This window comes from Scardinius erythrophthalmus, assembly GCF_964197995.2.
Source record: "Scardinius erythrophthalmus genome assembly, chromosome: 14".
In the NCBI taxonomy this organism is placed as follows: domain Eukaryota; kingdom Metazoa; phylum Chordata; class Actinopteri; order Cypriniformes; family Leuciscidae; genus Scardinius; species Scardinius erythrophthalmus.
The window spans coordinates 33,349,722-33,364,788 of NC_138234.1; the positions used below are offsets into that span (position 1 = coordinate 33,349,722).

At 37.7% G+C, this 15,067-nt stretch overlaps 1 protein-coding gene across 1 annotated transcript in view; it reads right to left on the bottom strand.

Moving 5' to 3' along the window:
- slit1b (slit homolog 1b) overlaps nucleotides 1–11,724 on the bottom strand; it is a 52,512-nt gene extending 40,788 nt beyond the window's left edge. Inside the window, exons 1-4 of the mRNA XM_081384299.1 lie at nucleotides 11,174–11,724; nucleotides 4,456–4,527; nucleotides 4,095–4,166; nucleotides 3,429–3,500 (exon numbers count right to left, since the gene is read on the bottom strand). Coding sequence (XP_081240425.1) covers nucleotides 3,429–3,500; nucleotides 4,095–4,166; nucleotides 4,456–4,527; nucleotides 11,174–11,379 — 422 coding nt within the window. The 5' untranslated portion in view covers nucleotides 11,380–11,724. The remainder of the gene's footprint in view (nucleotides 1–3,428; nucleotides 3,501–4,094; nucleotides 4,167–4,455; nucleotides 4,528–11,173) is intronic.
- Nucleotides 11,725–15,067: the final 3,343 nt, after the last annotated feature.

Genomic DNA, 15,067 nt, shown 5'->3' on the forward strand with positions numbered 1-15,067 from the left:
ACCAGTAGACTAGAGAAAATCTAAATTTAAATTAATTTAAATCATCTCCTCCCATAAATGTTGCGCCTGAAAGGGAAACTCCTACAAATGCATGTGCAATAAGGTCAGCCGCAAAACTAACTGTGCCTTTTCAGCACTAATTTTTCAATGCGTGTCTTTAATAAATCCTGACAGCAGTTTTTTAATGCCAAAAGAGGGTTTGCGCTGGAGAAAGCTGTTAGTAGTTGTTGTCGTTTGCGCTTAACTTGCATTGAACCCTGAATATATACAGAACCCAAACGCAAGGCGGCAGCAAAAGTATCATGATAATGCAATGCAGCTTTCCATTATTTACATGTAACACGGCCAATTCTGTATCACGTCAGAGTGATTCAAACATATTCTGACTTTGCACTCATATCCATCCTTGAAAAATGAAGAAAAACCAGCAGAAACCTCTGGGAAGAATAACCTCTCAGTGGGGGCGCAGGGTTTCCTGGTAACCGCCTTTAATCAACGCTGTTTGCCAAGGATGTTCAGTTTGCGGTTTAAACCTGGCTAACATCCAGAAGTGAAGGCAAACATTACGGATAGTAAGACTGCTCAACCTCTGCAAATATTACACTCCAGATCTTTTATTTGAAAGCCCTTGAAAGAGGGTAAGACAACGAGGACAATAGAGGCCTGAGAGGGGAAGATGAGCAACAAATTGTGAGATCTAAGAGACTGCGACTAGCCACACTGGTTTTCTTTTGTTAGTCCTCGTCTTTCTTACATTTGTCTTTCTGTGTCTGACGCACTGTTTACTGAGGGATATTAAATGTTAGCAAAGGCAAAAACTCATTCATCAGAGCTCAAAGACGGCGAAGAAACAGTAAACAGAGAGAAAATGTCTTAGCATGAGAATGAATTTGTACCCATCATTGCATCTTTTAAATTGTTACATATTTTTCATTTTTTTGTTAACTTGTGTTTCGTAATAGCACACCGTTAAGTGATATTCAACATACAAGAGCATTTTAGGAACATCAAACTGAACCCTGCTTCACATTACAACCTTGGGTGTGCATTAATTTTCAATAATTCAATAGACTGTCATAAATAATTCCTCACGTCACCATTGCGCTACAACTAGGCAAATGTCTAACTTAAGCACATCTGGTGTGACCGGCCAGTGAACTGCAAGAAGTCGTTCATTGAGCCATTATTGCTTAATTTTTCATGAATTTTTCTGTGAAATGGCCCCGTTTATTGGCCATTATGTAACAATGTAGAAAAATCATTCAACGTAATGACTCCTTCAAGACCAACAAAATTGATAGCAAGCAACACAGATCATTGTCTGCTGTGACACGCAAAACGCCTCTTTGATAATGTCACGCTGATATAACATTCACTGCTAGCACTACAAAACACATCCATCACTCAGAGAAACACTAAATGAATTTAAATATCACCTAACAGAGCTGCTCGCAGATTGTCATTAGCATGTTGCTAAGCTAACAATGAGATACTCTAATAAACAGCATCATAAACACACAGCACACAAAACTCAAACTCATTTACAAACAATGTGCTGTTGATTTTGGCTTAAAACAAAATATCAATTCCCTCAATTTCCAAAGAAGTGCACTTAATTGTATTGAGTGCGCACCTGTACTTTCCTACAAATCTTAACAGTACCTAAAAATAAATAAAGATATTATAATATTAATGAAATAAAAGGCCACTTAAATGTGCTTAAAGAGAGTCCACTCTGGTGACACATTGTTGAAGTGCACTTGTTATGCTTTAAACTTATAAAAATGAAAGCTATATGTATGTGAACAAAACAAAGATTATTGGAGTATGTTTTACAAGAAAATACTATTTCAGAATTTCTACTTCAAAATTTCACATTTAATGCATTTACTTGCCGTTTCTCTGTAATCGTTCGTGAAATTTACTTGTAATTTTTCTGCACTTCTTGTGCCTTAAAATGTGTCTTAAAAAAGTGCTCTTGATAGGCAGCTCACTGGGTTTTGAAACGCAGCACTTCACGCCACGGTATCCTGTCAAATTAAGACAATCCCCGAGGTGGAAGAGACAGGAATGACATTTCTTTTCATCGCCATTGGTACGTAACATAAACACTCTTAGATAAGTTCACACCCGGTTAGCACAAATTAAAAAATGTTGCTACCCACAGTGACAGGATTGAGGAAAAATCTACATATTAATTTGAAACTAATCATAATTAGCAATCACCCCTGTTATTTCCTCTCTTAAGTAACTGTGGTAATTAATTGTGCGTGGAGAATGCCAGCAAGGTGCCAATTAGTAATGAATCTTTGAGTATTAGGAGAATATTACTTTTTTAATGAACTAGATCTTGCTTTGTTTAAGTGCACTCCACGAAATGTCCAAACATGGAAAGAGAAATGATTTCTATCATGACCCATATTATCATAAACCAATATTCCCGAGGTTTACCATACAGAGTGTCTCCGAAGGAAAAAGACGTTGCGAATTTGATTTATAATAGTAGACATCTTTCCCTAAAGGCATGTGTGGGTGGGAGGGGGTGTTCGCAGGCAGATTGACTGAACGCGCCACATCCATATGGCAACTCTCTAATGAGGCAACGTGTGAAATGGCATGAACAAACAACCAAATAACAAGCAAACACAGCTGTCTCTGACTATTTGTTCACACCCATTACGCCTCTTTCTGGACTCCCACACATTCCTACATATTTCCCTTTTTGACCCACTGGCCCTGACTTTTCCAACTGTATCTGTATTCAACAACGAAAACTCTTCACCCAACTACAGCTAATTAACCTAAGCTAAACAAAGAGTTTTTTTAACATCTCAAAGGTGTTTTGGTGCAAATTCATTGGTAGAAGCTAGCCGAATTAACAAGATTATTGTCATATTTCGAATACAATAGAATTAAGAAATTACATACAGAGATACATATAAGTGTACAAAAGTGTTTGAACACATCACATTGAAGAGTATTCTTTTAAAGTATATTATTTCTGTAACAAGTAATCTTTTTAAAAGTACTAATGTGTAGTTTTTTCACTAGGGTTGATTCCAATTGAGTTTGGCATTAGCATGTTAGCTAAGCTAACAATGGGATAAGCTAATAAATATAGCATAATAAATACATAGCACATAAAAACATTGGGTAAACCGTCTTTCTGACCCACTGCCCCTGAGAGTGAAGACTTTACTGTATCTGTATTAAAATATAAAAACTCTTCGCCTAGGCACAGCTAACTAACCTAAGCTCTTATTAAGACGTGATTGTCCGGGAAGTCACAATACCGGGTGCTTTGTTTAACATGTAAAAGGTGTTTAGGCACACATTGTTTTGGTAGAAGCTAGCCAAATTAGCCATTGCATGCTTGTTCCATCTCAAGCATTTCCTGATGGATTCCTAATAAGGAAATAGTCACTTACAGTCTGGAGAGAGAGGGATTTTTCAGGAACAGGAGCTCTGGGAGTTGCTGGAGACGGTTTCGGTTGAGACGCCTGAGGGAAGCACAAAGACATACGGCTCACAATTCAGGAAACCCAGTTTGAAGATTACTTACTAATTGTCCCAACATGATGTAGCTTTCCAAGGAAATTTTTTTTAGCCAGTTTCTAATTAGTTACACAAATTGTAGTGTTGACTGAATTTGTCAACCCTGTTACCAAAGATATTGTAAAATTATTAAAAAAAAAATAAAAAAAAAAGAAGAAATTTATGGTAAACGAAATTAGGCAAAACCAGCTTAGTTTAGATATTCTTAACCTGGTCTCTCTCTCTCTCTCTCTCTCTCTCTCTCTCTCTCTCTCTCTCTCTCTCTCTCTCTCTCTCTCTCTCTCTCTCTCTCTCTCTCTCTCTCTCTCTCTATATATATATATATATATATATATATATATATATATAAAATGAAGGTTAATTTAAAAAAAAAATGACTATGATTAATTTGACACATACACCACTGGGGTTTCTGGGAGCCCAAATATTAGCCAATTTCAACATAACCTGAGGGTTAAACGCTATAATTATAATATCAAAGCCTTTGAAACAGAATACTGTATTACAGAGAGAATGAAAATATGTGACTTTAAACTCACAGCCTGTCCAATTCCTTCAGATCACTGAAGGCTCCTCTATCAATAGAGACAATCTGGTTGTCCATGAGGTGCCTGTACAGATTGATAAAGTAATGCATAGTGAAAGTTAAAAAGATATTCAGTTCATAGTGGAGGATGGGGGAGAGTAAAGAAAGGCCACAGATTCCACCCACTAACAGCATACAAACTGTAATTAAAATACAATAAAACTGTTTGCTTGTTAATTGTTGTTTACATGTTAAATGTGCTCTTGTCTGCTTCTTCTTCCTCTTTGTGGCATTTCTAAATGTCTATTTAAACGTTTGAAACTCTATAAATTAGAAAATACATTAGAAATAAGATTGTAAAAAGTAAAGCTCACAAAATCCGGAGGTGCTTGAGGCCAGCGAAGTCATCCTTGCCGATATGTGTGAGGTTGTTTGTGTTCAAGTCCCTTTAAAAGCAAAAAGAAAGAGAAATTGTTAATCACAAACGAAATATGAATTGTAACTTGTCCATCGTTTTAAATACCTATGTCAATGAGTTAATGAATCAACTGCAGAAATCTCTTTACAATGTGCTTAAAAGTCATACAACACTCATAGGGAATGGAAACTTCGTGCACCCTTCATATACAGTACAATTAATTATAATACAGTAATAGCATAATAAAAATTATATGATTATCCAGCTAACACGTTTATGATCTAAGAAAGTTTTGTTAATGTTATTTAACATTATTTTTGAAAGTTGTCTAAATGTTCAAAATGTCCAGGTTTTATTATTTTTTTCTCTTCGTTATATAAGCGTTAATAAATGCATTTTTAAAATGTTTAACGTGAAAAATGAATGAATAAATTAATTTAAAATGAATAACGGTCTTGACCTTTTTCAGTTTTTCGTACAACGAATGCATTCCTTAAAATCGCTAATCACCCCAATGAGCTGTAGTTTTAAAAAATAAAAATTGTTAAAGGAAATAATTAGTTTATAAATTTACTATGTGTAGTAATGACCGCATTTGTCAACCCTGTTACCAAATTTATCGCAAAGTTATTTAAGAAAAATTACCAAACTAATATTTTCTTAACTCTTGGTAAACTACAAGCCAAAATTTGGCCCCAAATTAGCTTAGTTTAGATGTTTTCAACCCTGTTACACCCTGTGATTATATATAATATGCAACCCTATATATATTAATAAATGTATTAATACTCAATGAGGGTTGAACAGAAAAGAAATTTGATATGGTATAGAGGGAACAAATCATAAATGGAAATGAAAAGAGGTGGACAATAACTATAGATTTTTTATAATTCAGTTTGCGCATTTCAAAAGGAGATCTTATTAATGCCTCAATAGTTTGTCCCTGACAACCATGAGATTAATGTAGCTCTACTCTGTCTGGACACCAGCACACAGGCCTGAATAAATATAAACCTTAAGAAATAGAAATAAAAATCCATAAAAGGCTATAATTTGTGCATGCAAAGGAGGGTTACGCTCATTGTTAAGAGGTGAACGCTGACAGACTGCCCCTTTTGTAGTGGAAATATACATTTGCACACATGTACACTGATGTCACCTGGGACACGGGCTGTAATGGCACTATTGTGGAAAAGAGCCCAGGTGTGACCAATCAGGGCAGTGAATAAGGTGACTCCTTTAATCCTTTAATTAGTCCAGCATCTGCGGCCAACACTGGGACCATTAATGTGGAAAATTGGACACAAAAGCAGCTTGATCTCTTAATCTGCTATTCATCTCCACACTTTCTTTGAGTGCTTGAAAAAGAAGCTAATAGCTTGTCAGTATACATAACCAGTAGATGTTAATTTCCACCAGCACAGTTCTGTGGTAATAAAGTGTCTACATGTAATTCATGCATCTACAGAGGTTCATTATGAAGCTTAAGCAATCTTGAGAAAATGTATTAGTAAAATAAGCATTAGTTTGACCAAAAAAAATAAAACTTTTATTTTTAGAATTTAATTAACAAGTAACCTTTGAGATGGATTTGACTTTTCTTCTCAGGGAAACAGATCTGAAATATTACTGTAAACCATTAGAACAATTAACAGTTTTACAAGTTTAAAGGCTTAGTAGATTTAATTTTATCCACCAGGGTTAATGACTACAATTGGGGTCTAAAAAAGTCTGATTTGTTGGTGTGTTAAACAAAAACAGTTTTGATTATTAAAATCCTTCTTAGTAACTTTTATGGTCATTTGTTGCAAATCTTTTTTTTTTTTATGGTCATTTGTTGCAAATCTTTTTTTTTTTATTGACAATAGCAGAAAATCTGGTCAGTCTGAATCCTGGTGGAGAACAAATACATTTAACTATTTACTAGAAAAATGGAAAATTTTTACATCATGGCAAGAAGAACATGAACTCATTAAAAATAAACAAATATTTTATTGGACTTTGTTTTTGTAGACAACAAAATCCAGCAACAAACTAGTTAAGATCATCGACACAATATATTAATTAAGGCTAAATCTTCAACCCTGTTACTTGAAACCCTGTTACGCACTTTCAGAGTTCGGCCGCTAACAATCAGGCATACTTCGGATTTGACCTCTTACGAACAGCTAAGTTTACACTGAAACATACATTTAATTTAATGGACATTGTTTTTGTATAAACCAACATTTAGTACCAAACTAGCTAAGCTCTACTAAGTGACAGAATAATTCAGGTTACATTTTCAACCCTGTTACCCATTCTGGCATTTACATAAACACAGGGACGCTGTAAAAGGGGGAAGGTTGGGACGATTCTAAGGGCCCTGGTCAGAAAGGGGGCATAGAGAGGCCCAGAAACCCTAGCGGTGCCCCTACATAAGCACTTACACACTTGACTGCATCAAGTCAAGGACTAGTTAACAAACTAGTTAAGATCATTGAAACAATATATTAATTAAGGCTAAATCTTCAACCCTGTTACTTGGAAGTCTGTTACCCACCCTGTTACGCGCCTTCAGAGTTCAGTCCCTACTTCAGCCATACTTCAGATTCAACCTCTTATATAGTTTAATTTATTGGACTTCATTTTAACTAAGATCTACTAAGTGACAGTTTTATTTAGGTTACATTTTCAACCCTGTTACCCATTCCGGCATATGTAACTACACAAGCTTCAGAGTTCGGCCCCTAAAAATTTGCCATATTTCGGATTCAACATCTTATGAACAGCCAAGTTTACACATACAATGTATTTAATTTATTGGACTTTATTTCACTAGAAATCAACATTGGTCCCAAACTAGCAGAGATCCATTTAGTAACAGATTTATTTAGGTTACATTTTCAACCCTGTTACTCATTACGGCATATGTAACTACGCACCGTCAGAGTTCGACCCCTAACAATCAGCCATACTTCAGATTCAACCTCTTATTATATATAAGTATATTTATTTATTTAAGTTGACTTTATTCTAACTCAGATCTACTAAGTGACAGTTTAATTTAGGTTACATTTTCAACCCTGTTACCCTTTCCGGCATTTGTAACTTCGCAAACTTCAGAGTTTGGCCCCTAAAAATTTGCCATATTTCGGATTCAACATCTTATGAACAGCCAAGTTTACACATACAATGTATATAATTTATTGGACTTTATTTCTCTAGAAACCAACATTGGTCCCAAACTAGCAGAGATCCATTTAGTAACAGATTTATTTAGGTTACATTTTCAACCCTGTTGTCCATTCCGACATTTGTAACTATGCACCGTCAGAGTTCGACCCCTAACAATCAACCATACTTCATATTCAACCTCTTATTTTATACAAGTATATTTATTTATTTAAGTTGACATTATTTTAACTCAGATCTACTAAGTGACAGTTTAATTTAGGTTACATTTTCAACCCTGTTACCCATTCCGGCATATGCAACTATGCAACCTTCAGAGTTCGGCCCCTAACAATGACTTCTGATTCGATCTGCTGTGAACAGCTAAGCTCTTTTACATAACATTTGAGATATAAGATCCCATTACCTAGATGATCTAATCAGTCAGTTTACATTTACTTTCAATTCATTTAATTTAAAAGGCAAAAACAGCTTGAACACAGATATCCTGTCCGTTCTGAACTCTATTATTGGCCAGTGATATCATGTTGAGCGCTGCTACCCCTCAGCTAGCTTTTGCCCTCCTTCACGACCCCCCACTCCCTCCATCCCTCCAGTCAACTCAAATAACAGCGCCATTCTTTACCACTGCAGGGGCAAAGCTCAGGGGACCATGGGGGATATTATTTGGCTAGTGCAGTCTCCTTGATAAATGACTCTCTTTGCTACACATCGCCTAGGGAATGTCCTCCTCACTATAGAGCTGCTGGCTTTTATCAATATTGCTTTCACTGCTAATTGTTCAACAGGATTGAACACATTGAACCTTATCTAAATGCCTTTTCATTGTTCATTGCGGGATGTTTCTGAATTGTTTGTTGGTCTTGAAACATCATTCCAGTTGAGGAAACAGTGCTAGTGTTCAGGTGCAGTCACATTTACTGTGTTTAGCTAATTTCACGGGTAAAACCCAGTCAAATCCAGTGATCTGGAATTTCCCATGAGGGCGAAAGATTCCCCCATGCGGATTTCACAACGGGTTCAAGTTGCCTGCGTGGATTAGCCCTGTTGACCAACAGAAACCTGCTTGGTTTGCAAGTGACTTCTGTGTGAGCTGTGATTCATACATCAAATATCTTTTTTTGCCTGCAAAAATATTTATGAGATTTAGCAAATGTGACATCACCTTTATGCTTAGAGTAGCAATGTCCAATGTACGAATTGTTCTACTGAATCTTTTTAATGAATCAGATTCTAATTCACAAGCATCGTTATCCAACTATGTTCGCAAGTTCCGTCGTTATCATCATATTTCAACAAGTCAGTGTTTCCTGAAAACATCGTTCCACTGAACATTCGCAAACAGCATCGCAAACTTGTGTGGTTGGAACGACAGCTCTTGACCTGTGGTTAGAAGCAGAGTTTCTTGTTTGCATGATATGTGGATATAAATCCAATAAACTCAATAAATCCTTATCTTGAGCCAAATAAGCAAGCTGACATTAAGGATAACCTGTGTCTTTTATTTAGAATACATACAAATGTCATTTAAATCTTTTAGTTTGTCAAGAGATTTAAAGCAGTGTTTTTGAACGCATGTGTGAACGTGCTCTACTATGTAAGAACGAGCCTATGATTGAATCTGGAAATAAAGCAAAATAACTGAGAAAAATGAGAAATAGTCCTCAGATGCCATGTCTGTAATTTATAGCAAAACATCTAGCATTAATTCGATCTCAAACAGTTTCATTAAAAGAAGTTATTACTCCAACACCTGCGTGACATCATCAACGTGGTTGAACGACCACTTTGCGACAATACGGTTTTGGGAAACAGTCGCGACTAGCTAGTTGATTTCTTTAACAATGCATCGTACTATTGTAGTTAAGCGGCGAGTTACGTCGTTGTACGGGAAATGCACCCCAGAATGATTCTTTCTTGAAAATGATTTGGTTTCTTGGGTTCACCTTAGTGACCAAATGTCCAAATGCGGCATTCAACAAAGTTATTTTATGATTTTAGAAGACTTACACAAGTCATATGCTACTTTTATGATACTTTAAATGAATAGTTCACCCAAAAATAAAAAAAAATGCTGTCATTATTTTCTGAAAGTCGGATGATTGTCAATACCGGTTTGGTTTTCTTTTTTCTGCGGAATGTTTGTTATTTTTGTCTGTGTTATAAATTGGGACACAAAATTTTGAAGCTCCATAAAGGACATAAAAGGAAGTGTAAAAGTAATCCTGCATGCCACGTGACTTAATGCCATTACCCAAGTACCAATGGGGTTTGATGTCGCTAACATGCTGCCATATTTGATTTGGGGCTCTGAATTGATTTGTGAATTAATAACTACTTATATTTGCTGTATCCATCATACAAAGTGAATCAGAAGACTTGAATGAAAGTTCTATGGTTCACTTTTACGCTACCTTTTTGGAGCGTGACATTTTTGGACCCCATTGACTTCCATTGTATCCACAGAAACAGCTGAGAGATTCTTGAAATATCTTCTTTGATTTTGCACAGAAGAAAGAAAGTCAAACTGGTTTGGAATAACATGACAGAATCTATTTTTGCTTTTAAGTGTAAGACTTGCAATATGAAGCACTGCTACATAACGCAACAATCTCAGCAAGTAAACATTTGATACATCTCAATATGATCCGAAAGCACAATTGAGGAAGACGATAACCGGAACTACATCCTCTAAATCAATGGATATTATGTCCTGTGGTATCAGTTACATTTGACATGTTTTGATCCACACAGGGTTTGATGGACACACTCTGTCACAAGATACTCTAACCTCTGAGACACACAAACATGCTCATATACAGAGCCGGTGCATAATTTAAGGGCTGATACTGTAAACAAATCCAGAACACAACAACTGTGCTCATTTGTCTGTTGTTACTGACATAATTCCTGTAAATAGATTTTTCTCTATGTAAACAGTGCATTTCTGGACTTCCTAAGCACATCATGCAAATCTTACTGAGTTTACGTTTATTACATGGTCATGACAGGAGATTGGATTTAATTTTGCACAGACAAGGTTAGCAGTGATTTTTATCATTTAACATTTAACACATTTAACATGTATAATCTTCAAGTCTACAACTACATTCATTGGTATTGTTATATTAGCTCAGTTTTAATGCTTACATTTTATGTGCTTTTGTCATAAGGAAAAAAAATCAATTTAACTTTAATTTTTTATTCCGTTTTAGTTTTGGTGAATTTAGTACATCAACATCAACTTCAACTTATTTTATTTAAAAACTTTCCTTGAGTTGTCAGATGTAACTTTTGGAGTATCGTAGACCTAAAATAACACTAGATGTGCTTTGCTGATTCAAGTTATAAGTATCAGCACATGAAATATATCATGTTTAAGCCCCCCCCAAAAAAGATGATCAAAGCCAACCTACACTATTCATGAATTCATAAACATGCACATGCATTAGTGACGTACAATGACACAGACACAACCCGCACACTGTCACGATACTCACAGTCTTTCTGTGCTCTTTGGTATATTTCGTGGCACGTTTCTGAATGCGAGTCCATGGCAGTCCACAGTGGTGCCCGTGCAGGAACAGTGAGGAGGACACGCTCCCGAGTGACCCGCGAGAAGAAGGGCGCTCAACAAACCCCAAACACACAAACCACAGCCGGGAACCATCAGTTCAGCGCTCAGACTGCCAGTCCTGACCGGCATCTCCAAACCAAAGCCTAAAGACGCGGGTCTGAACCTCTACTGGAGCTGTAAATGCCCAAACATAAACTACAGGACAAGCATCAGCTCTTAAAACACTCACGAGGAAAGAAACATAAGTGGAGATAACAGACCGCAGATCCCTTAGGAACAAGATTACTTGTTATTTTCTTCTCTCCAGGCTGTTTTCTGTCTGGTCTTTGTGACGCGGTTGTCTTTCTTCAGTGGTTCCCCCTCTCTCTCTCTCTCTTTCTTTCTTTCCTCCAGGGTAGAGCTCTGGAAAAAAAAAAAGACTCATACAATCTCCCACATGCGTTCTCCCTCATTCACATACAGGATTCATCCATCAAAGGACCTACAAATCACAGCTTCTGACTCCTCCCCGTCAATATTACACCCTCCAACGGTTTCTAACGGTCACACACACACACACTCGCTCAGGCGCACGCACACACTCACTCAGACACACGCACACACAGACTTATGTGCACACACACAGAGAGACACACACACACACTCACTCACTCACTCACTCACTCAGGCGCATGCACACACACACACACACACACACACACACACACACACACACACACACACACACACACACACACACACACACACACACACACACACACACACACACAGAGAGACACACACATATATATATACACACACACACACACAAAGAGAGAGAGAAACACACACAGTCCCAGTAACGGGAGTCCTGCAATCCAGAGAGGTGATGATCCTCTGGGTAATTACACTCTGCTGGTCTGGATGAGGAAGAGGAGGAAGAACTGCAGAAACACAAGAACAAAAAGACTTTGCAGAATTACATCTTAAGGACAAAAATATTGCATACTATGGCTCATGAACATAATATATATATATTCATCAAACCATCATATTAGAATGATTTCAGAAGGATCATGTGACACTGAAAACAAGTAATGATGCTGATCACAGGAATAAATTACATTTAACAATAAATTGAAATAGAAAACAGCAATTTTAAAATGTAATAATATTTCACAATATTACTGTTTTTCCTGTATTATATTGATACTTTGCACGTGACGTCAGTTGTACTGGCTGGCGGGCAAGAACGTCATTCTCTAGCAACAAAAACCAGTAAACTAATCAAGGATCTTGCCAGGACGTTGCCAGTTTTAATATACAAAAGTTGGTGTTTTGAGGTGTACACGACATGCCAGATAGTTGTTGTGCGATTGGATGCACTAACCTCGTTTGTTGCCCGCCAGATATCACGTGACTGCAAAGTATCAATTAATTGTTTTATTTGTAATTAACACAATTAAATCGATCATATATGACCGGTTACATATATGGGCCATTCCACTAAATGAGTGCCATTTGCAAGTAACTCTTCAAAATTAAATTTTATTATTTATCTTTTTGTTTTCAACACTGAATCTAGTACTACCCATATTTAACTATACAAAATGTGTACTGATCAATCTCATATGACTTTATTTAAGTTTCTAAGCAGAAGATGGATTCTCAGTCCTGTTACCAAAACTCATGTGCCGTTTAAAAACGTGTCAATTAATTCCTTTGTTTTCCCCTTAAGAAAGTGCTTATTTTAAAGAAATGGTTGGTTAAATTTTGAAATAATTTATATTTGTGACTAAAAAAAAATCACTATATATGAAGGCAAGTTGTATTTCTTTAGATGAACACTGGGTAATCAGAAATTAACACCGTGTAATCAGGAATGAACACTGTGTAATCAGGAATGAACACTGGGTAACAGGAATGAACACTGGGTAACAGGAATGAGCACTGGGTGACAGGAATGAGCACTGGGTGACAGGAATGAACACTCGGTGACAGGAATGAACACTCGGTGACAGGAATGAACACAGTGTAATCAGGAATGAACATAGTGTAATCAGGAATGAACACTCGGTGACAGGAATGAACACAGTGTAATCAGGAATGAACATAGTGTAATCAGGAATGAACACTCGGTGACAGGAATGAACACAGTGTAATTAGGAATGAACACTGGGTGACAGGAATGAACACAGTGTAATCAGGAATGAACACAGTGTAATCAGGAATGAACAACAGGTAACAGGAATGAACACAATGTAATCAGGAATGAACACTGGGTGACAGGAATGAACACGGTGTAATCAGGAATGAACACGGTGTAATCAGGAATGAACACAGTGTCATCAGGAATGAACACAGTGTAATCAGGAATGAACACAGTGTAATCAGGAATGAACACAGTGTCATCAGGAATGAACACAGTGTAATCAGGAATGAAGACAGTGTAATCAGGAATGAACACAGTGTCATCAGGAATGAACACAGTGTCATCAGGAATGAACACAGTGTCATCAGGAATGAACACAGTGTCATCAGGAATGAACACAGTGTCATCAGGAATGAACAGTGTAATCAGGAATGAACACAGTGTAATCAGGAATGAACAATGTGTGACAAGAATGAATACTGGGTGACAGGAATGAACACTGGGGTGACAGGAATGAACACTGGGTGACAGGAATGAACACTGGGGTGACAGGAATGAACACTGGGTGACAGGAATGAACACTGGGTGACAGGAATGAACACTGGGGTGACAGGAATGAACACTGGGTGACAGGAATGAACACTGGGTGACAGGAATGAACACTGGGGTGACAGGAATGAACACTGGGTGACAGGAATGAACACTGGGTGACAGGAATGAACACTGGGGTGACAGGAATGAACACTGGGGTGACAGGAATGAACACTGGGGTGACAGGAATGAACACTGGGTGACAGGAATGAACACTGGGTGACAGGAATGAACACTGGGGTGACAGGAATGAACACTGGGGTGACAGGAATGAACACTGGGTGACAGGAATGAACACTGGGGTGACAGGAATGAACACTGGGGTGACAGGAATGAACACTGGGTGACAGGAATGAACACTGGGTGACAGGAATGAACACTGGGGTGACAGGAATGAACACTGGGGTGACAGGAATGAACACTGGGTGACAGGAATGAACACTGGGGTGACAGGAATGAACACTGGGTGACAGGAATGAACACTGGGTGACAGGAATGAACACTGGGTGACAGGAATGAACACTGGGGTGACAGGAATGAACACTGGGGTGACAGGAATGAACACTGGGGTGACAGGAATGAACACTGGGTGACAGGAATGAACACTGGGGTGACAGGAATGAACACTGGGGTGACAGGAATGAACACTGGGGTGACAGGAATGAACACTGGGGTGACAGGAATGAACACTGGGTGACAGGAATGAACACTGGGGTGACAGGAATGAACACTGGGTGACAGGAATGAACACTGGGTGACAGGAATGAACACAGTGTAATCAGGAAAGAACACTGGGTGACAGGAATGAACACTGGGTAACAGGAATGAACACAGTGTAATCAGGAATGAACACTGGGTGATAGGAATGAACACTGGGTAACAGGAATGAACACAGTGTAATCAGGAATGAACACTGGGGTGACAGGAATGAACACTGGGTGACAGGAATGAACACTGGGTGACAGGAATGAACACAGTGTAATCAGGAAAGAACACTGGGTGACAGGAATGAACACTGGGTAACAGGAATGAACACTGGGTGACAGGAATGAACACAGTGTAATCAGGAAAGAACACTGGGTGACAGGAATGAAC